Raw genomic sequence first — 21,859 nt, 5'->3', positions numbered from 1 at the left:
TTCACACATAATCTGATCTGACCTTAAAATAATTCGAATGTATGTCAATCGTTGATAATTCTATCGCCCTCAAGTTTGTCCTTTTAACCGCGTAAAATATTCCTACACTTATCTCATTATAATATCGGTTGCTACCGTTTCCTAATGCCAAAATGCCGGTGGCCGTGCGAATCGACGGTGAATAGTCGCACGATGTTATGAATAAATTGTTTTAAATTACAATCAATCTGTGCAATAATAATAAGCGAAGGGGGACGCGACAGACCGGTCAAAATGATCGAGTGGCCGTCCAAGTTAGTCCCAACAGATTTCCCGGTCTAATGGTCATAATGAAAATCGCCGTGTCCATCGTTTTGTTATTGGTGATCGGGTTTGTTACCGAAACGGAATCTAAAAGGGCCAGGACTAGAACCAGATCGAAATCCAAGGTAAAAATACTCTTTTTTTAAATATCACTTTTAAGAGAAGCTCTTTTATGTTATTTTCGGTAGTTCCAAATTGGCTTGCCCATTACTGGAAAATACCGCGATCCAGAATCCGACAAGTACTACAATAATAATAATGTAAGTAAGATACTTATTTAGGGACGTATAGTGTGAGGGTGAATCAAACATTGTAGGGTGCCAAAATAACTTTAGCGTCGCACTTCGATTATGAATACGTGCTCGGTCATAAAATCGCTTTTATATGCGTTGCCAGGGGAAATCCACGACCGCATATCACTTGGTACAAGGACGGAAGTGAAATTTTCACACATCAGTATTTACATGTAAGTAGCATAAGATAAATAAATTAAAGCTCCATTAGAATAGAAGTTAGCATTTACAGGGTTACGCCACATTTGGACTTTGAAAAAATCGTTTGGATAAATATTTGCAGTATGCCAACAGTATTAAAACACTTCTGGTGAATATCAGCGTTTTGTCTTGAGACGCCTTTAGGCTAGGATATTCTGTAGGATTTTCTGAAAATGTTTAAAAGAATTTATTTTATTATAATTTTCTCTAAAAAAGTCTATAATTCGAAAGCAAATCCCTCCGATAACTCACACGTAATAGGCCAGAAAGTACTGTAAATGTTTTTTTCCACAATAGAATAAGAACTCGAGGGACTGACTACGTCCGGAACCAATAAGAGCTGTATAAAATAGGTGTTTATTTCTGCTTTTATTAAAACAGAAAAAATCACTGTATAACAATAAATTACTTTCTAATAAAGACGTTTGTCGATTTTTTTTGTTGAGCAAAGTATCTTGGAAATGAAGATCAAGCTTAGATAGTAAATCTAGAGTAGATAGGTCACCCCTAGCCCGAGTGAAGCGTTTTAACTGTTGCGTCATATTAAAAGCCTGTTGATAGGTAGTCAATTCCTCTTCTTCCTCAACGTGTTCCTCTTCTGACTCATCGGATACTTCCTCTTGATTCGAAACCTCCAGAGGAAGGTCATCAATTTGCTCCAATATTAAATCATTGTCTACGTAAAAAAATTCGTTGATATCATTATTGTTTATCATTCCAATCCTTATTCCTCAACATTTGAGATAAAAGTGACAATGGAATGTCGTCTTCATTTTCCTAAATTTCCATATTTGTCAAGGCAATTGAGGTCGTTTTTGTGTCTTTTTAGCTATGTTCAACTTCCTAGAAGAGTGAGAGACATAATGAGAAGTGTCCAGGCAGTTGAGGTCGTTTTTGTCTCTTTTTAACTAATTTCAACTGCCTGGAAGAGTGAGAAATATAATGATAATTGTCAAGGCAATTGAGGTTGTTTTTGTGTTTTTTTAGCTATGTTCAACTGCCTGGAAGAGTGAGAAATATAATGATAATTGTCAAGGCAATTGAGGTTGTTTTTGTCTCTTTTTAGCTATTTTCAACTGCTTGGAAGAGTGGGAGACATAATGAGAAGTGTCCAGGCAGTTGAGGTTGTTTTTGTCCCTTTTTAACTAATTGCAACTGCCTGGAAGAGAGAGAAATTATGACAATTTTCCAGGCAGTTGAGCACATTTGTGTTTCTTTTTTACTAGTTTCAACTGATGGGAAAAATGAGAAAAACACTCCAAACATTAAATTAAAAAAAAAAAAAAAAAAAACAAGAAACAGAGTAATATTTCATAAGCATTATTGAACATATACTACTTTATAAAAGTTTATTTTTTGAGTAAAAGAGTAAAAGTCACAATTACAAAAGTGCACATTAGAAAATTTCAACGTGTTCCTCTTCTGACTCATCGGATACTTCCTCTTGATTCGAAACCTCCAGAGGAAGGTCATCAATTTGCTCCAATATTACATTGTCTACATTAAAAAATTCGTTGATATCATTGTTGTTTATCACTCCAAATTATCCTTATTCCTCAACATTTGAGATAAAAGTGACAATGGAATGTCGTCTTCATTTTCCTAAATTTCCAGGTTTCCGGCTCTATTTTCTGAACTATTAGAGTGTGTAATGCCAGACCTAATAAAGCAATTTTGAACCGTTTTCTTTGTCACTTGGTCCCATGCAATGTTTATAAAGTAAATTGCATCTAGGACGTGTATTTTTCAAGCTAATTCAGCAGTATTTATGGCTAATAAAAGTTTTTTAATAATGATTCACCTATAAAATGTTTTAAAACTCTTAATAATGCCCTGATCTAAAGGCTGTACAATAGAAGTGCAGTTTGGAGGCAAAAAAATCAATTTAATATTTTTCACTTTGGGTGACAACATGCATTGTCGAGAAATAATAAAATTTCTCAATTAGTTCACGGCCATTAGTTCACCGGTCATAACCCTTGTAGAGGGTGAGTCCATATATTGGTCAAAGACCTTGTACAACACAACCAAACCCCATCTTAAACCAGGGCAATATACGACTGAAAACTATAATACTATCTATAACAGCTCCGAATCCAAATTGCTGCTAATATCAATTTTTTTTTTGACTGCATATTTATTTTTGTTTAGATTCACGAGTGGCAAATCGGCAAAGATAAAATCAAAAGCAAACTGGAAATAGATCCGGCGACTCAAATGGATGCGGGTCTATACGAGTGCACCGCGGACAACATGTATTCAATAGACAGAAGATCGTTCAAGACAGATTTCAGCATAACGTTCGATTAATTCCGCCGGACTGAACGTGGGTTGTGATACAGAGACAGCATTAGACATAAGACAAATCAAATAAATATGTGTTACATTTGCTTTTTAGATAGTTGAAAAACTGACTGTAACATGCGATAAAATATATATATAGTTACTGGAACTTACCGCTTGTCGTTGTGTACAATATCCATGTAGTCATTGGACCTGGCGTAAAATCCGTCTTTGGTGAGGGAGCCCCAGAAGTTACTCCACGCTTTCCCCGGTCTGACCAGCATGGGAGCAATCACGGTTCTATTTTGCTCAATCAGTAATTTGAGCGTGAACTGGTTGTCTAGGTGGGCGATTGAGTCTACTGCAAAGTAGATTTCGCAGTTTTTCGCTAAGCACTGGTCCCTAAAATTTATTTATTTATTTATTTACAAGCACCATCAAGTAAAGATAATAACAACAATAACTTATTTCAACTGCCTGAAAAAGTGAAAGACATAATGTTAAGTGTCCAGGCAGTTGAGGTCGTTTTTGTCTCTTTTTAGCTATTTTCAACTGCCTGGAAGAGTGAGAGACATAACGATAATTGTCCAGGCAGTTGAGGCGGTTTTTGTCTCTTTTTAACTAACTTCAACTTCCTAGAAGAGTGAGAGACATAATGAGAAGTGTCCAGGCAGTTGAGGTCGTTTTTGTCTCTTTTTAACTAATTGCAACTGCCTGGAAGAGTGAGAAATCATGAAAATTTTCCAGGCAGTTGAGCACATTTGTGTTTCTTTTTTACTAGTTTCAACTGGTTGGAAGACTGAGAGAGAGACTGAGAGAAATAATGGCTACGTTTACAACGCGTGTAACAAATATTAAATACTTGGATCAAATGACGTCACGAGGACTATTTATTTAGGTGTAAACGGCAACGCACAAAAATTTGATACGCGAATTTGATGCTTCCCAAACAGTGAGGATTAAATTTAGTTTTTTTCGGTGTAAACACCTTAGGACCTATTTTGAAGTGCCAAAATGACAAGTTTGACATTTTATTTATTGGATGTTAGCTCAAGAGGTTTTTATATTTGTACACAGAAATAAAGAAGAAAATACAGAGAACAAGCTTAAAGCCTCGAAAAAGAAATTATTAGTTTATTTTTATTATCTTTAAACAATAACACTTTTAAAGACTTAGAGGTTATGGTCTGTAACTCTTCGTCTTAAATCACTTAACTGACATTTTGATCCTAAAGATAATCCTGCATTAATTTAACCCTCAAAATCAATCCTTGTGTTTAGACTATAATTTATTTAGTCGCCGCGCCAGCCGCATGATATAAATTTATTATTTTATTACAGGCGGCATATTAAGTTTTATAAACAGTAGTAATCAGATATCAATTTCTTAAAACCGCTTATTCAACTTCCTTACTAAAGCCGACAAATAGTACAAAGATCCTCCTATAATCAAAAATGCAACGTTTCATTATGTAAGCATTTTACACAGCCACATTCTCCACTCCATCCATATTTTTTTATTATACACACTTTTAACTTCAGGCCAACAGGTCACTAAACAGTTCATAACACAAGATTCGGTTAGAATCAGAATTTTACTTTGTAAAATTTTTATTTAAATATTCTATACAATTTTTAACAGAATTGTATTATTATATTATATTTTTCAAAAAATAGGGGTTTTATTAAAGAAAAAAAAAATCACAACCCAGAATACCGTGTGTGGAAAAGCCCATACGCAAAACACCTTGTAAACAGGGATGTACTAAATAAATATAGTCATATCATTTGATCCATGGACCTAATAGATCCGCGCGTTGGAAACGTAGCGAATGATAAGTGTCCAGGCAGTCCAGCTCTTTTTAACTAATTTCAACTTCCTGGAAGAGTGAGAGACATAACGATAATTGTCCAGGCAATTGAGGTCCTTTTTAACTAATTTCAACTTCCTAGAAGAGTGAGAGACATAATGACAAGTTTACCATAGATTTCTCCAGGTCATCCATTATGCAAAGCAAAATAATAGGCAAAGGGTCCTATTTACTTCACAATCTTTATTTCAAAAATCCCCACTCGTTTCAGTTGCTAAACCATTGTCCAGGGAAAACTATGTAAGTAAAATACAAAAGGGTGTTATTAAACTAATAAATAATATAATAAAACTTACATGATATTATTACAAAATGCCGATATAAAAACATCTCATCACACCGTATTTACAAACAATAACGGATTTTGGTTGTTTAAAAACTCCATATGGGTACTACATTATACACAGGTATTTAATACTAATATGGATAGAGACATCTAGGATTAAATGCTACTAACAGAACATCTAAAAAACGATAAATTTACAGGAATATGGTAATCTTGGCCGCTTCTTGGTAGTGGGCGTTAATAGGTTCGTTCAGACAATTATCTTGTGTATTTATTTCTAGTTTTTCTAATATATTTAATTTTTTGCTTTTATTCAGGTTAAGCAAAACTTTGAGATTGTCGTCTGTATTAAATGAATGATCTGTTTCTCTGAGGTGCAATCCAAAGGCGGATCTGGTGGATCATTGGGCGACTTCTGAGAATTCAATGTTCTTTAATTCTTAATTTGAAATTTCTGCCGGTTGAAATAAAGATTGTGAAGTAAACAGGATTCTTAGCCTATTATTTTGCTTTGCATAATGAAAGTGTCCAGGCAGTTAAGGTCGCTTATATCTCTTTTTAGCTATGTTCAACTGCCTGGAAGAGTGAGAGACATCAAGATAATTGTCCAGGAAATTGAGGCTGTTTTTGTCTCTTTTTAACTAATTTCAACTGCCTGGAAGAGTGAGAGACATAATGAGAAGTGTCCAGGCAGTTGAGGTCGTTTTTGTCTCTTTTTAACTAATTACAACTGCCTGGAAGAGTGAGAAATATAATGATAATTGTCAAGGCAATTGGGGTTGTTTTTGTCTCTTTTTAGCTATTTTCAACTGCCTGGAAGAGTGAGAAATATAATGATAATTGTCAAGGCAATTGAGGTCGTTTTTGTCTCTTTTTAACTAATTTCAACTTCCTAGAAGAGTGAGAGACACAATGAGAAGTGTCCAGGCAGTTGAGGTCGTTTTTGTCTCTTTTTAACTAATTGCAACTGCCTGGAAGAGTGAGAAATTATGACAATTTTTCAGGCAGTTGAGCACATTTGTGTTTCTTTTTTACTAGTTTCAACTGATGGGAAAAATGAGAAAAACACTCCAAACATTAAATTAAAAAAAAAAAAACAAGAAACAGAGTAATATTTCATAAGCATTATTGAACATATACTACTTTATAAAAGTTTATTTTTTGAGTAAACCATTCTGCCATGAATAAGTCACAATTACAAAAGTGCACATTAGAAAATTTAATTAGGTGGTCAGTTACTCCTACAAACCCATAATTGGTCCGATGATTCCCTTCAATGAAAGAGAGTTCTTTATCGGGCAGCTCTATATTGTACTATCTAAATTGTACTTAAAAGAAAGCAGCTGTGGTTTCATGCATTACTCTCCAATCCAAAAATCAAAAGTAAAAATTTGCACCACTCTCCTGAACTTTTGCTATACTAGATTATAGATTATAAATTCAAGACCATTACATACTATTATATTTCAAAATATTTTATGACCCTAATTACAATGTCTTTTATTAAAACCTTTCATTGCAATGTTGCCGATATGAGTGTTAAAAGTTAATTGCTGGCAAAAATTGACACGCAAATCATTCACTGTATCAATATTCTAAAGTACACTTAATTAATATCTAGTTCGATTTATAGGGAGCTTTCTTGAACGATGAAATAAGATAACTTTACATTTTTTTAATATTAAGGTTTAGAAAGTTTTCAATCCATCATTTGTTACACTCAATAGTCTCAAAGAATTTTAAATCGTTAGCATTTAAAAGACAGTCACAACATTAGTGGTACCAACAAAAATGTAGCAGTGACTCATAAAGATTATTGTATTTTTGTACGTTAACATTTCTGCTAGAATATTCACTATACTCTGTTTCAGAAATGTATAGAGTAATAAACTGGGAATTTCCGTCCTGTTTGGCTAAATTTCGTGGTCGTTCATAGGCGTAGGTACTTATAATATTTATTATAAGTATTATACCTGCTATTACTATAGGTACTTTTAATTTAATTTTCATGGATTAAATGCCTTTATTTCTAAAGAGATACCTTTTAACTCGTTGTAGCATGCAAAAAGAGGGACAGGTAAAAATCATAAGGTAACATTATAATATTAAGTCTCATAAAAAAACAAATCCCAGTTGCACCCCTTTGGCGAATCGTTTTCAATGTTTATCAGTGGATAACAATGGTCAAAACTCATAAATTGACCCAAAACCGGGTGGCACTACCTGCACTCGACGAAAAGAAAGAATTTTACATTGAAACTAATACCTAACTAAGGTAGTGGCATAAAATATTGGTGGATCACCGGGTACCACTTTTGCATACCTAATGAGGTTTTATTGCTCTATACATTTCTGAAATAGAGTATAATTATTTAAATTTTAATACTGGATACTTACAAGGATAAATCCCTTGCAGCCCACTCGGTCGTTCCATCCTCCGGCTTGATCTGTTTAACTGACAAATATTCGGCTCCATGAGCTTCAATAAATCGGTTTACTTGGTTCGTGTGATACTTCATCTGCAAAATTTAAATAATAATGTTGCACCAGTAAAAGACGCGCGTATTTACCGCTACCAAAAATATTAATTTGCACTAAGTAATAGTGAACTTTATAGTTCATATTTTGGCCATTACATAGTGATAGTACTAGATAAACCTACACAATTAGATGTATTTCAGAGTGGAAACCGTTCTTTTACTATTAAATCTTTCGTGTAAGTAACTATCTTTTATCTTAACGGTGTTTTACGTCTTTTTTTATGGATATTAGTATACCAGAAGAAACGTCGTTTACTTATTCCAGGCAATTGAACATCTTCTGTTTCTAAATTGAAATATGAGTTCAATTGCCTGGAAGAGCAACCTAATTTATCAGTAAAGTAATATACCGGGATTGTTCGATATTGGTGTGGATGAAAATGTGGCAAAAGAAGATTTATTTGATTTCATATAAAAGAAAAGGAAAACGAGCTACTAAGACAACAAAACGTCGAGTTAAAAGATAGGCTTCTTAACGTAGAGCGAAGAAAATATAGTTTGATTGTGTTAAATTAATAAAAGTGGACATAACACAAAAAAAAATTAAATGTGACGCAATCTACATAACTGTAGCTATTTTTGCCTCAAAATATCCTCAGTAGTATACCAAGTATTTAAGTTTTTACAACTATCAAACTAGAACATCGTTTTACATGTGTCTGCCTAGAATGAACCGAAATGTTAACAAGAATCATTCAAATTTAAAGCTCCCATATGTTTAACTCCTTTCCTTCAATAGTGAAAGAGGAATTCTACCGGAGGAAAATCACTCCAAAGCGTTAAAACAAAATGATATTAAAATGATAAGTATAGTTAGATGATCTCTCAAATAATGGATCCTTACCGCATTATGAACAAACAGATGTATCCTATTTTTAGGATACTCCAACTGATGAATCTTCTTGAAGAACCCTTCCAAAAACGGGGTGTTCATCTCGACAAAAAGGGCCAACAGCACCGTGGGCCACTCATCCCGTTTAATTTTCTCCAGATCCAATTGGCCCTTTTTGCAACTGACACAGCCATCGATCGAATTCCACACTCCGTTAGGCAAATAGTTGCTCAGATAATTCAATGTGACTTTCGAGCGACCGTTTCCGTGAACGATTAACGGTTCGGTGCCGGTTTCCCTGTTTTTTAAATAGTACGTTTCCGGTCCCTCCTTGTGCTCCACCGTCTTAATTTCCAGAATATCTGAAGGGGAAATTGTAAGAGATATTTATGATTTATTGAGCGGTCACTTACCTGACGCCCCATGCAGGTTATGAATAATTTCACTGAGGTGATCCAGCTGAATCTTGTTACTCTCTCTGAAGTCTTTGTCTAAGTAGGCTTTAGTGAAAAATAGCTGGTCGTCTTCGGTATCCTTTATCTCTGCCCTGTTCAGAATATTATTGATTTCTTTTAGGTAGCCTATATAGGCGCCTGAGTTAAGGAACCTGAAAATAACCGTTTGGTCAAATTTAACAGTGCTCGGCAAACTATCACAATAATAATAATGCAAAACGTATTTGAAATACCTTTGTCCTTTGGTAACTTCGGGATACTGTGGAGCCAGTTCCACATTGGGCCAACAAAACGGCTCGGCCCCAAACAGCACCCTGGCCCCCGTATCCTTAAATCGTCTAATAATCTCCGACAATTGTCCCAAAAAGATCACGTCGTAAGAATCGGTAAAAACCACAATTTTCTCTTCACTTCCTTCGAATGGTTTGAGGGCGTTTTTAAGGAGGTTTATCTTCCAGCCACCTCCGGGGTATAACATGTCTCCTCCCTTCCATTTTTGGCCGAAACCGAGAATTTTCGGTTCTATACCAAAGGTTCTTACCGAGTCGATGTACCGGTTATAACCGTGGGTTTCGTTGGTGGCTACCGTGAACACTAATACATCTGAAAGAAAGGAAGGAAATTTTATTTATTATAACTATCAACAGCTACAAGACTAACTCAAAATACTTTAAAAAGTACTGGAATAAATAATAAAAGGAAATACAAAAATGAGCAAATATACCATAATAACGCAGAAATTACCCACACTAATAAAATACAATAACAAATACCCAACAGATCACTGATCAGTTCAGTTATGTTTCAGTTTATTTAGTATTATTTTTTTTAAACTGATTTAGACTAGTTGAATTAATTGAAAGCATATAAGTTAAAATATTCACAAAGTTTATAAATAGGAGAATTGTTATAAAGGTTGGATGGGAGTATTAATTTTGTTTAAAGTAAAAGGTAACTGACTAAGAAACTCAGAACAATCTATATTGTTCTTCATTATTTTGAAAAGAGTGCACAAAGTTGGGAATTCTATTCTGCAAAACGTGATTAACGAGGACTTGCACAATATAAAATGCTATGGTTTGATAAAAACAGGTTAGCTGCTAAAACTAAATTTGTGGTTTTTCCAAACACACACTCTCTCCTAGAATATCTTTACAAATTCACAATAGTTTGGTTCAGAGAGTGGGTGAGTCCCAGGAACTTATCCTGGGACTAATGATTGACCAAAACCTAGTCAAAGTCAAAATATACTTTATTTGCTAAGTTTACAAACTTGTGCTAAAAGCTTCCTAATCCTAGAATTAATAATGCTAGTATTTATTTGGTTATACAGGATACAAGACAAAAATAGAATACAGAATTGATTTTGATTCTACATAGAAGCATATTTTATATAATAAAAGAAAAAAACCAAAAAAGAAGAAAAGAAAAGGCTGATCTGATCAACAGTTATATAATTAATTTTAAATATTAAAATGAGTCATTAAAATACTCTTCAATGCTGTAGTAAGCTTTTGGTAAGATTAATTTCTTTAGTTCTCTCCTAAACTTTTTAAGGTTTGTAACAGGCCTAATCAAAAAAGGAACATGATTAAATATTTTACGACTAATAAATATAAGAGAGTTTCTCATAAGTGAGGAGGTGGGGATTGGAAGAGATAAGTTGCCCACTTGACGAGTATTATGACTGGTGCAGGATGGTGGACTTACAGACTTATGTATGAGTATTGCAGTTTCCAATATAAAGAGTAAGAAAACTGTTAAAATTCTTTCAGCTACAAAAAGAGGTTTACAAGAGACTCTTAGACCAACACCACACAGATACCTTAATGCTTTTTTCTGAATAGTAAAAATTATGTTAAGGAATCCCTTGGAGCACAAACCCCATAACGGATATGAGAGTCTATTAGAGCGAAACAACCCCCCCAACTCATGCCTGGAAACCCTGACTGCAAAACAACCAGAGGAAAGTTTAGCAGCGAGGCCCAAAATGTGGTTGTCAAATCTTAAACTCTCATCAATGAAGAGGCTGAGAAATCGACAATAATCCCTAGCATGTAGTGGGCTGTGCTCATCAAACAATAAACCCTCCACATTACACTTAAAGCCCAGAACAAAAGTGTTATCAACATTGAATACAAGCTGACTGCAGATGCACCACTCTTTAATTTTGTGAAGGTCCTCCACTATGAGAGATCTGACTACTTTTTGATCTTTGTTATGCCACAGAATTGTAGTATCATCGGCAAACTGAACCACTAGTCCATGCAGTGAAGGAGAGCTCAAGTCATTAACGTATAAGAGGAAATGTATGAAATACTAAATGCAAAAATTTTAAAATCTTTATTTGAAACTATTATTGGTCATGTTATATTGAATTTATTGAATACATCTCTTAGCTCTGGTGAAATCCCTGAAAAACTAAAATCTAGCACAATTATTCCAATTCCAAAGGTCAATAATACAATAAATGCCAGTGAATTTAGACCAATAAATACTTTACCTCCTATTGAAAAAGTTATAGAAATGGCAGTATATGATCAAATCTTGGAACATATTACAAGTAATGAAATCTTGATGACTAATCAATCAGGTTTTCGTCGTGGGCATTCAGGCGAATCAGCCCTTCAATTGACCTTATCTAAAATAAAAACTGATCTTGATAATAATAAATATGTGGTTGGGGTGTTCTTGTACTTAAGGAGAGCTTTTGAAACTATTGATAGGGACATATTATTACAAAAATTAAAGAACTATGGCTTTGCTGGTATTGTTTATAACTGGTTTGTTGACTATCTAAGTAATCGAAAACAGAGAGTAAGGTTTAATGGAAATGAGTCTACTGAACTAAATAACAATATGGGAGTACCTCAAGGAAATGTTTTGGGACCTCTTCTATTTATATTGTATATGAATGATATTGGGCTTTTTTTAAATTGTGAATTTATAAACCTTTTTGCTGATGACACATTTTTGGCATGTAGTGATACAAGTCTTAACAGAGCAGTAGATAAAATGAATGGGGTATTGTCACAGATATCATTATATTTAAATATTAATAAGTTAAAGTTAAATGTGGCGAAAACTAAAGCAATAATATTTACATCTAAGTATAAATATCGGAAAATTGTGGATATTAGTTCTCAATTATTAATTAACAATAAACAAATTGAATTTGTAACATGTATGAAATATTTGGGTCTGCAACTTGATAATTTGCTTAACTTTAAAACTCATTGTGATTACATTGAAAAGAAAATTGCAAAAAAAAAATGTTCTTTTTTAGTAGAATATCAACAAGTCTATCTTATCAATCTAAATTAATGGTTTATAATACTATCATTCAACCACATTTTGACTTTAGTGCCTCAGTGCAGTATTTATTTAATATAAACCAGACTAACAGACTTCAGAATCGGGGCATGAGGGTGATATTAAATGCACACCGCCTTACGCCAATATCCTTTATGCTCAGCACTCTAAATTGGTTTTCTGTTGAGAGAAGGTTTTGCTTTCTTTCTATGATTTTTATATATAGGATTGTAAATAATTTAGCGCCACCTTATTTCAAACAGTTCATTACTTTTAATAGAAATATCCATGATTATTCTACAAGAAATAGTGATATTTTTATTCCAATAGCAAATTTTAGAAGTACCATGAATTCTTTGTTTTTTAAGGGTTTTCAAAAATATAAAAGTCTTCCTCGAGAAATAAAGGAATCACATCTCTCGATCGGTTTAAAACTGTTCTAAAGAATTATATGAATAATATAAATTAGTTTGAATAATATAAATTAATTTGGAAATTGGCGAATTAGGGCAGTAAACTAATGTAGTTGGTGGAAATTCATTTATTTGTTTGTTTTTCTTTCGAGAGGGTGAAATTGTGCTTATTATTATTTTTTATTTATTTGTTACCTAGTTAAGTTACTTATTTAGTATAGTTTTGGTTTTATGTATATTAGATGTACCTACTTAATAAAGATATATTTCATTTCATTTCATTTCATATAATAAAAATAAAATAGGACCTTAAAATGGGATGTTCACATTAACAAGCTATTAAAAAGTCTATCACCAGCTATGTACACAATAAAAACAGTAGCTATGGAGATTAATAACCCAGACATCTCAAAAGAAGTATATCATGTCCAGGTATGGCATCCTGTTCTTTGGTTACTGTACTGCTACTAAGTTACTTTCTCTGTTTCTTCTGCAGAAGAGAGCTGTTGGGGTCTTATCATGTGCAGACTATAGGGACCACTGTAAGTAAGCCTCTGTTTCAACACTACAAAATACTAACTCTATATGATCTTATTTTGTTTGAAACAGTCATTCTAATACCTTCCAACAAAGGGCTAATATACATAATTACCAAACACTTTCTAGAGAAAACTTTAAGGTACCTCAGGCTCAGAGCAATTTTAGTGGAAATACTATTTTCCACTATGGAAAACTCATGTATAATTTATTGCCTTTTAGGATTCACAACTTGAATAGATGAACATTTTTGTCATTAAAAAAGTTTTATTAAGATCGGCTAATTATTCTTTCACAGAATTTGCATGTTGCAGAACCTTAATGACTTGTAATTTGCTTGCATATATGTCTAGGTTAATTGTACATTTAGGAATTCTTTGTAAATTGTACAGCAAATTTGTTTTTCAATAAACTTTTGACTTGATTTGACCTTGCAGTTCTTCAATTACAACCACATTCAATACATTTGCAGTTGATGCCATCATAATGCTGCATTAGAAGAACCCCATGGTCCTTCATGACATTAAAATGAGACAAGGGCAGTCGAGCAAATATTTTGCATTTTAAGGGAGACCTGGGTATAATTTCACTAGACTATATAAAGTAGTAGTAGTAGTAGTAGTAGTATTTATTAATAATAATATACATACAATGCATTATTACAAGTCAAGTCACTTACTTACAAATAAAAGATAAAATACAAATTAACAAGTTTTGCCCAAAAGCAGATAAAATATAGTAACATCTAATCACAATGTTTGCACTAAACCTAAAACACTTAACATACATTCTTATTAAGACAATATTAACATATAAGATTAAAATTAAAATTGGGATGAGAAATACTCCTCAAATGAGTAGAATGCACCCCTCAAAAGATGCATTTTTATTTGATTTTTAAACTGCAGAAGGCTAAGAGATTTAATGTTTGTTGGAAGACAATTATAAAATTTTGGTGCAAAGTATCTGGTTCCATTTCTTGATCTCTCAAGCCGGCTAAACTCAGGCACTAGCTCATTACAATTCCTAGTTTCATAATTATGAAAATGTAGGTGGGTTCTATAGTGATCCAGATTTTGGTGAACACGCAACAGGCACTGCATAATGTACACGGACGGCAAAGTTAATATTTTAAGCTTCCGAAAAGATTCCCTACAGTCATCTCGGTAACCCTGACCAGTCACAATACGAATACACTTTCTCTGCAGCCCAAATACTTTATCTATATGGCAGGAATGACCCCATGTCAGTATGGCATAAGTTAGCTGAGAGAAAACTACTATGATATGCTGTAAGTAAGACCTGCAAGGAAGTAATTTCCGCTAGATTTCTAAAGAGGAATAACAGACTGGACAGTTTACTAGACAGTTTGACTATATGTTGTTCCCAAGTCAATCCTGGATCAAGGTGAACACCAAGAAACTTAGCCTCATCTGAACAGCTTCCAAAAGCAGGATGCTCAGTCAATGTATTGTGCCGCAAAGTAAAATTAAGTGTTTGTGACTTTGAACTATTGAGAGAAAGACAATTTGCCAAGAACCATTGAAAGAGGTTATTCTCCGGGGTCTGGAGATCTAAATTAATGATATTTGAAGGGTGATAACTTTGATAGTAAGTTGTGTCGTCAGCAAACAGAACAGTGCTAACAGAGCCCCCCTGTGAAAAGGCCAGATCATTTATGTAGATAAGAAATAGTATGGGTCCCAAGACAGACCCCTGTGGAACTCCATATTTCAAAGGCTTAATATCAGACTTATTCTGATTAAAGACAACAAACTGAACTCTATTCGACAGGTATGACTCAAGCATCTTAATTGCTTCCCGGTGAAAATTGTAGGCTTCCAGTTTTTTTAGAAGAATGCTATGTGTCACACAGTCAAAAGCCTTTGTGAGATCCAGGAACGAGGCCAAGGTATCAAGAAACTTTTCAAATCCTTCCAGGATATTACTTGTAAAATGGTCTATAGCTAAAGTTGTTGTCCTGTTTTTCCTGAAGCCAAATTGAGTTACTGCAAAGAGCTGATTTGACTCAAAATAGTTATTAATCTGGTTTTTTAAGATTCGTTCATGCACTTTAGACAGAATAGGTAAGAGGGAGATGGGACGATAACTATTATAGTCATCAGCAGATCCTTTACCTTTAAAAAGAGGTACAACTTTTGCAGTTTTAAATGCTGCTGGAAAAATGCCAGTGAGTATTGAGTGGTTGATTAATTTAGTTAAGGGAATGATAATTTCATTTTTTATAGCTTTGATAATTTTTGTGTTCATTCCATCAGAGTCTTTACTGTGGCTGTTTTTTAATTCATCAATGGCTTCCATGACCTCATTAGGGCTAGCTGTTCTAAACCTGAAGGGTAATAAGTTGGTATGTGGAATGGAGTTCAGATATACTTGAAAAGTTTGGTCAGTATGTTCAAGTTTACTTAATTCTTTCTCAGCGATGGAACAAAAATGATGATTAAAACTAGTTGCATTAAGTGATGAGCTTTTTTTTGATAAATTTTGATTTTTATTATTTATAATGCTCCACATAGCCTGCTGGCGGTTACTTGAATTCATAATAAAATCATCATTTGATTTAATTTTAGCATTTTTAATTGCATGTCTATACCTTTTCCTATAATCAGATAAATTTAATTGCTAATGTCATATTAGACAAAACAGACAGCTAAAACTATACAATATTCAAACCTAAGGCAATGATTTTATTTTTAGATTTACGAGAAGTTTTATGTTCTCTTGCTTCCTTGCCAGATTTCCAAAACCAATAAAACCCTTGTTACATTTATACAACCTGAAACTTAAATTGGAATGTCAAGACCTACAAAAAGTTGTTATCAGGGATTGAATACATGAGATAACCTTTTAATGTAATGGTGCCAATTAGTTCTTATGTATTTTATCAGAATTTTAAGGTTTAAAAAGTCTCTTTTTAGGTTTCAGTAGCATATTGTAGATTCACTCTATCAAATGCCTTGCATGCACCCTGATGTGTATATATAGTTTATTGATTGATGTACTTCTTTTATTGTTTAATGCAAGTAAACCGAATTGAATTGAATATTTATTCAATATAAAATATTACTGACAATCCAAGTTGTCCGTCTGAAAAAATAATTAACACCATTTTCATTAACGATTAATCTGGAGCAAATGTTATGCATATGGTATTTGGAGATTACATCACTGACAATAAATAAAAACCCAATCCTGTTTATCTACTTTCCTGTGTTCTAAAGTTAACTTTTATCACTTGTTTCATGTTCACAGTTCAAATGAGTTGAAATTTGTAAGATACTGAATATGTTGAATTACTTTAAAAAAAAATTTTAGTAATTATATTTTGTATGCATGCCAAATTTCTTATTTTGGAATTAGATGGTTAAGTCAAGTCAATGAGTCCTTTATTGCCTAAGATTTTTGAATATACAATTAACTAGGGTTTTTATTTGCTAAATTTTTGTTTTTTTTTTTATCTATAAAGTTTTTATTTAATATATTCCATTATAGGAATACACATGTGATGAATAAACTGTTAAAAGATTTTGCTGCTCATGCTCTGCCTTCGGGTCTACATATTTATGAATAAAAAAATAAACTTCATTCATTAATACTTTCAATATATGCAGAGAAAGAAAATAAATGTATTTTTAGATTATATTGATGACAGTATAAATTCATATAGCAACTGAATGCATCTGTTCAATGCCATAAAAGTTCTTGGATCCCTGACGATCATTAAACATCCATTTAATTAACAGTTTAAATGGGGCAACACAACAAAATTGATTGCCCTATATACAGGACAAATACATTTTCCAATAATAGTCTTTAATCATTTTCTACTTACCATTTTCCAAAGCATATGTACTTAAGAAGGAAAATAAAAATGGCACAATTAAAAGGGGGCACTTAAGAGCCATGTTGAGAGATTCTTTACACTATAAACTAATTATTATGATTGTTTAAACTTAAACTAACCCTTCACCAATATTTAAAAAAAATCCCTTAGTACCCTAGAGATCTCTTGAGTTCAACATCCTCACACTACACTGCGGATGAGGAGATAATTTCTCAAAATATAAACAAAATGCGTGATGTTGAAACTTATAGCCGATGTTGCCGGTGTTTAACAGAGAGTTTTCGCAACTTGCGAATTCGATTATCTTAAGGGATGCTCTCGGGCAATTTAAAACCTTCAAAAACAAATTTTGAGACAAGGTAGGGTCTAAAGAATATTTTAAAATGCAAAAAAAATTTGGATAAATATCTGGTACAAAAAAAAATCTATTAAATGACGTTATTTAAGACATTGCGAAACCTCTCTACATGGAAATTTGTCAGTGTTGCCACAATTGGCGAAATTCCATAAGATTTAGGTAAAAATCGTCTGAATCTACAACTCAACCCCAATTTCAAAGGAATAAACTTAGGAAAACAGATTAACAATGTGGCAACATTATAGATATTCCTTTGATATAATTACGTTGTAGGTTATGTCAAAAATTGAACAGAAACCTCAAAGTTTTATAATTAGATGTTAGATGACTGGAAAAAGTGCCTGTTTTGTTATATGTTAATTATTTAATGCAGGAACAAAAAATATACTACATATTTTAGGTCAATATTTGCGTTCATAAGTGAATAGAACATGACAAGCTTTTTGAAAATATCAAGAATGGTAAATGGGTCCAAAGATCCAATACTAGATCTACTGGAAAATGGCACTATTTTAATATTAAAAGGCTTAAATGTAGTGTTTTCTACCCATTTACCTACCTGCATAAATCACATTTACTTCCTCGCCATAGAAGTTTCTCGAGTGCTGTTCCTCACATCCTGTCTCTCCCCTATCCGATTTTTCACAAGCATCAAAAGCTATTATACACTTAATAACTGAAATATTACAATAATTTATTGGATGGTTTTTTTTGTTGCTAATAAAACTTACATATTATATTTAAACTGATTAATAATATCAATATGGATTTGGACCTATACATCTTCGCTCTGACCTGTGTCAACACAAACTAAATCCGATTGAGGAGTATTATAATAGAAAACTCCTAAAACGTTCATCGGTGGCTTGTAACCGCAAAAGTAAAAGTGCGATCGACTATTTAAACCGTGAATAATTGTCTATAAGTTATTACAGAGGTGCAAAGGACCATAAAATTCCAATTTGTTTGGTTCATTTTTTTTAGCATAAATAAATTAAGAAGAAAATAGGAAAGTTATTAAGTCGGTCTACTTAACTTACCTTTCGTTTATGATTAATCCTATGTTGGATAAACATAAATAGTTTTGGAAAGGGGAGATAAATAACATCAGACGTTAGAATATACTATATTCTTGGCTTACAAGTTCTAAGCGATATTATATAGGGCAAACATATAAAGCTTTTTACATTTTCGCCATTACTTAAGATAAGCAACTACGTGTTTAGACATTATTTCTATATTTAATTTTAACATCAATGTTTAATGTCTTAACACAGAACACAAATACAATTAGGCCAGACAACCAAAAATTTGTGTGTTGTGATTAGGCTAATAACATCAGAGCACAAAACATAACCTTCTTCTTGAAATTGAAGGTTATGTTTTGTGCATCAGAGTAATCATTTTACTTCTCTTCTTTCTCCATCTCTATGTTTCTTGACGTGTGGCAAACATAATCCATACCAGCGTAATTTTCTTTTTAAAAAAGGATAACTATAGCTGACGTGAAGAAAAATGACAAATTATTTAGTCCAGTAGCAACTGAGCAAAACGATACTTTTTAAATTTAATTTGTGTCGGACAATATTCACATGAGTATAGTAATCTAATGTATAATCTTAATCTTTTTTTAAATCAACATTATGAAAAAAATATAGTGCTGCTACTGGACAACTTTTTTTTTTAATATTTATAGTCCAGTAGCAACCAAAAATTATCTCAATCAATTTACAATTTATCAACAAAATACTGATAATTAGATTTGTCTGCACCTAATAATCATCATAAAGTAATTTTAGAAACATATATTCAAATATTAGCTGTTGCTACTGGTCTATGTATCTTTTAAAAAAGTTGTCCAGTAGCAGCTCTATATATTATATATTCTTAATCTTGATTTATTAAAAGATTTATTAACCCTCACGAGTTACTGAACCTATGTGAATATCGTCCGCCTCAAATTAAATTTAATAGTTTCAATTTGCTCAGTTGCTACTGGACTAAATAATTTGCCAATTTTTCTTCACGTCAACTCCATTCATCCCTTTCTAAATAGAAAATTACGCTGGTATGGATTGTTTTTGCCACACGTCAGGAGAAGTAGAGATGGGGAAAGAAAAATAAAATGATAATATACTCGGATATTAGCGGTATAGAATATATGATTATGTCAATGCAAGAATTGTCTTCATTATCGCATTTAGCGTGTTTATTTTCATTTGTCCAATTTGTGATATGTCGTACCCTATTGTTAATTTATTGCAGTAAATTAACTCATTTAGATATGTAAAATAAAGCTGAAAAGTTTTATTTTTATTCAGATCAATATCTGATGCTAACACCTAATCAAAAAGGCTCTTTTCTCTATGAGTAACCTTTTTGATTAGGCTTTAGATATTACGATTAAATGATAAGATTGTCAGATTAAATGAAATTAAATTATTTCCCGCCTTAATTTGGCCACGCCTTTCTACCATTTTGATTGGTCCAATTAGGCACGTCAAACCGTCAAGTTAGTTACAACAGTTTCCGTTGCCAACCGAGAGGACGCTAGCTGACTGATCAGTTTGTATGCAACCACCACTTCTCTAATATTTGTGTCCTATGGGATAAATTGTATAATTTGAAAAGTAAAAACGAGTTAAGTAATATTTAACTAATATAACTTTGTTCTATACCTTTCTACGTCGAGATCTCACATTTTTAGGTCTCAATCAGTTTTTCATTTGCATGGTATTCGAAAAAGAAGAACATGCTTTTACAGTTAAGTTGGGTTGGATTGGAATTATACACATTTTAAACCTTTTTTCCATAATTTTAAGTGTAATTTTCAGAAAAACTGCTAAACTAAACCCTTACCCTGACTTTTTATAATGCAAATCAATTGTTATTATTTAAAAATGACCCGCGAAACGTTTAAAAATAAAAAATAAAAAAGAGGATTCCTCGGTTCGCGCACACCTCGCGCTCCTCCGTTCGGCAATTTTCGTTCCTGTCAGTCGGCTCCTCAGTTCGCATCCGACGACCGACCGTGGTGCAAAGAATCGAAACGCGACGTACGTAAACGTAAAAATTATATTTGGGTGTGTTGTGAATATTAGAAACTGGCGTGTTCGAATGTGCCTGTTCTACGCGGCGAATGGCTTGATTATTGAAAACATGGTAAGTTTCGCTTCTAAACGACCCCTTTATAAAGTTGTTTTGTTCGTTTATTAGGGATCAGTAGGGCAAAACATAAGATCAATGACCACTGGGTGGGTTTACGATTCGCTTCGGTATCAAGTTGAGACCTACGACCTATTTTTTGTCTTTTTTTGCCTGGTGTCCTCTTTAATGAATGGGCGGTGGGACGTATGTCGTGCGATGTTGTGGGTTTGATTTCTTCATAATTGAAATGCAGGTTTTGTTGCTTGGTGTTGTTATAATGGCCCGATTTAAAGCAATTTAAATTGAGGCAAATACACTTATTAACTTGATGATTTTCACGGTTGCGATTATACCAATTATGTTAGTTTATTTATTTTGTGGTTTAAATAAAGAGTGCCTATATTTTCATTTTGCTAGTACCCTCCTCTATGATCTTTTGCAAATAAGTGTTTTTTTCCTATAATTTCCAAAAGATCCTTAGTTCAATCACTTGCATTTGATACTCTCAAAAAGGTTTCTCATGACATCACTAAGAATGGCTAGAAAAGTGAATTCAGCAAGTTTTCTTGGATATACCTATCCCTATTTCATTTCTCGACTACTTGCAGAATTTATTATATTTCTTGAAATAGACAACAAGTATGACATAAAATAGCCTGTCTGGGACACCTATGAAATGAACATAAATTTGCTATATTTTACATTATCTAATATTAGAAGAATAACAAAAATTAAAATTAATAATGCCTAACTAAATCCTTTATAGTCATCGGTAAAAAATTCCTAAACACTTTTAGAAATACATTAAGAATCAACGGAAAAACATTTCCTGAATTCCTGCTATGGTGGTAAGAGCACCCCAATCCATATTATCAATGGTTTTGCTGATTTCTCTAAAAGTTTTTATGTGGACTCGCCACATCCACATCTTGGTCCAGATTCTGACTCCCATAACATATTAACTTGACTTTGACTAAATGGTTCTCAAATTTGCTATACTACTGTTAGAGACTTCGGTGTGTTTATGGGCAGTAAATTGACATTTGTGCTTCTTGGTTTTGTTCCGTTTAAAAAGCATTTCTTCATTCCTTAGCCTTCGAGACTAACATTTACCCGAATTTTCATAGTAATTCTAAGGTAATAGAGGATATAGTATTTGATAG

At 33.0% G+C, this 21,859-nt stretch overlaps 3 protein-coding genes across 5 annotated transcripts in view; 2 read left to right on the top strand and 1 right to left on the bottom strand.

The window, feature by feature from the left end:
• LOC126745691 (procollagen-lysine,2-oxoglutarate 5-dioxygenase) overlaps window positions 1–18,347 on the bottom strand; it is a 30,835-nt gene extending 12,488 nt beyond the window's left edge. Inside the window, exons 1-7 of one of the 2 annotated variants that reach the window (XM_050453657.1) lie at window positions 18,281–18,347; window positions 18,109–18,225; window positions 9,298–9,667; window positions 9,023–9,216; window positions 8,622–8,971; window positions 7,635–7,756; window positions 3,255–3,482 (exon numbers count right to left, since the gene is read on the bottom strand). In XM_050453657.1, coding sequence (XP_050309614.1) covers window positions 3,255–3,482; window positions 7,635–7,756; window positions 8,622–8,971; window positions 9,023–9,216; window positions 9,298–9,667; window positions 18,109–18,225; window positions 18,281–18,332 — 1,433 coding nt within the window. In that variant the 5' untranslated portion in view covers window positions 18,333–18,347. Of the gene's footprint in view, window positions 1–3,254; window positions 3,483–7,634; window positions 7,757–8,621; window positions 8,972–9,022; window positions 9,217–9,297; window positions 9,668–17,179; window positions 17,397–18,108; window positions 18,226–18,280 lie in introns of those variants that run through there. The other variant, XM_050453658.1, reaches the window with a different exon arrangement.
• Window positions 238–3,249, top strand: LOC126745693 (immunoglobulin domain-containing protein oig-4-like). Its single transcript, XM_050453660.1, has 4 exons — window positions 238–428; window positions 492–563; window positions 620–769; window positions 2,949–3,249. Exons 1-4 carry the CDS (start codon window positions 321–323, stop codon window positions 3,105–3,107), a joined length of 489 nt encoding a protein of 162 aa, XP_050309617.1. The 5' UTR covers window positions 238–320; the 3' UTR covers window positions 3,108–3,249.
• Window positions 18,348–20,548: 2,201 nt separating the features above from the next.
• LOC126745904 (FERM, ARHGEF and pleckstrin domain-containing protein 1-like) overlaps window positions 20,549–21,859 on the top strand; it is a 79,861-nt gene continuing 78,550 nt past the window's right edge. The window contains exon 1 of one of the 2 annotated variants that reach the window (XM_050453947.1): window positions 20,549–20,711. The gene's annotated coding sequence lies outside the window, so the exon portion shown is untranslated. The remainder of the gene's footprint in view (window positions 20,712–21,859) is intronic. The other variant, XM_050453946.1, reaches the window with a different exon arrangement.

The sequence above is a fragment of the Anthonomus grandis genome, chromosome 16 (assembly GCF_022605725.1).
Source record: "Anthonomus grandis grandis chromosome 16, icAntGran1.3, whole genome shotgun sequence".
NCBI lineage: Eukaryota > Metazoa > Arthropoda > Insecta > Coleoptera > Curculionidae > Anthonomus > Anthonomus grandis.
The sequence above is the reverse complement of the archived record's forward strand: the minus strand, read 5'-3'. Positions and strand labels throughout refer to the sequence as shown.

What these genes read in the sequence shown, in the direction of transcription:
- LOC126745693 (XM_050453660.1), top strand. Translation starts at nt 321, where the DNA reads ATGGTCATAATGAAAATCGCCGTGTCCATCGTTTTGTTATTGGTGATC. An exon ending in GAACCAGATCGAAATCCAAG is followed by an intron (nt 429 to 491) that starts GTAAAAATACTC and finishes TATTTTCGGTAG; the next exon opens with TTCCAAATTGGCTTGCCCAT. An exon ending in TCACACATCAGTATTTACAT is followed by an intron (nt 770 to 2,948) that starts GTAAGTAGCATA and finishes ATTTTTGTTTAG; the next exon opens with ATTCACGAGTGGCAAATCGG.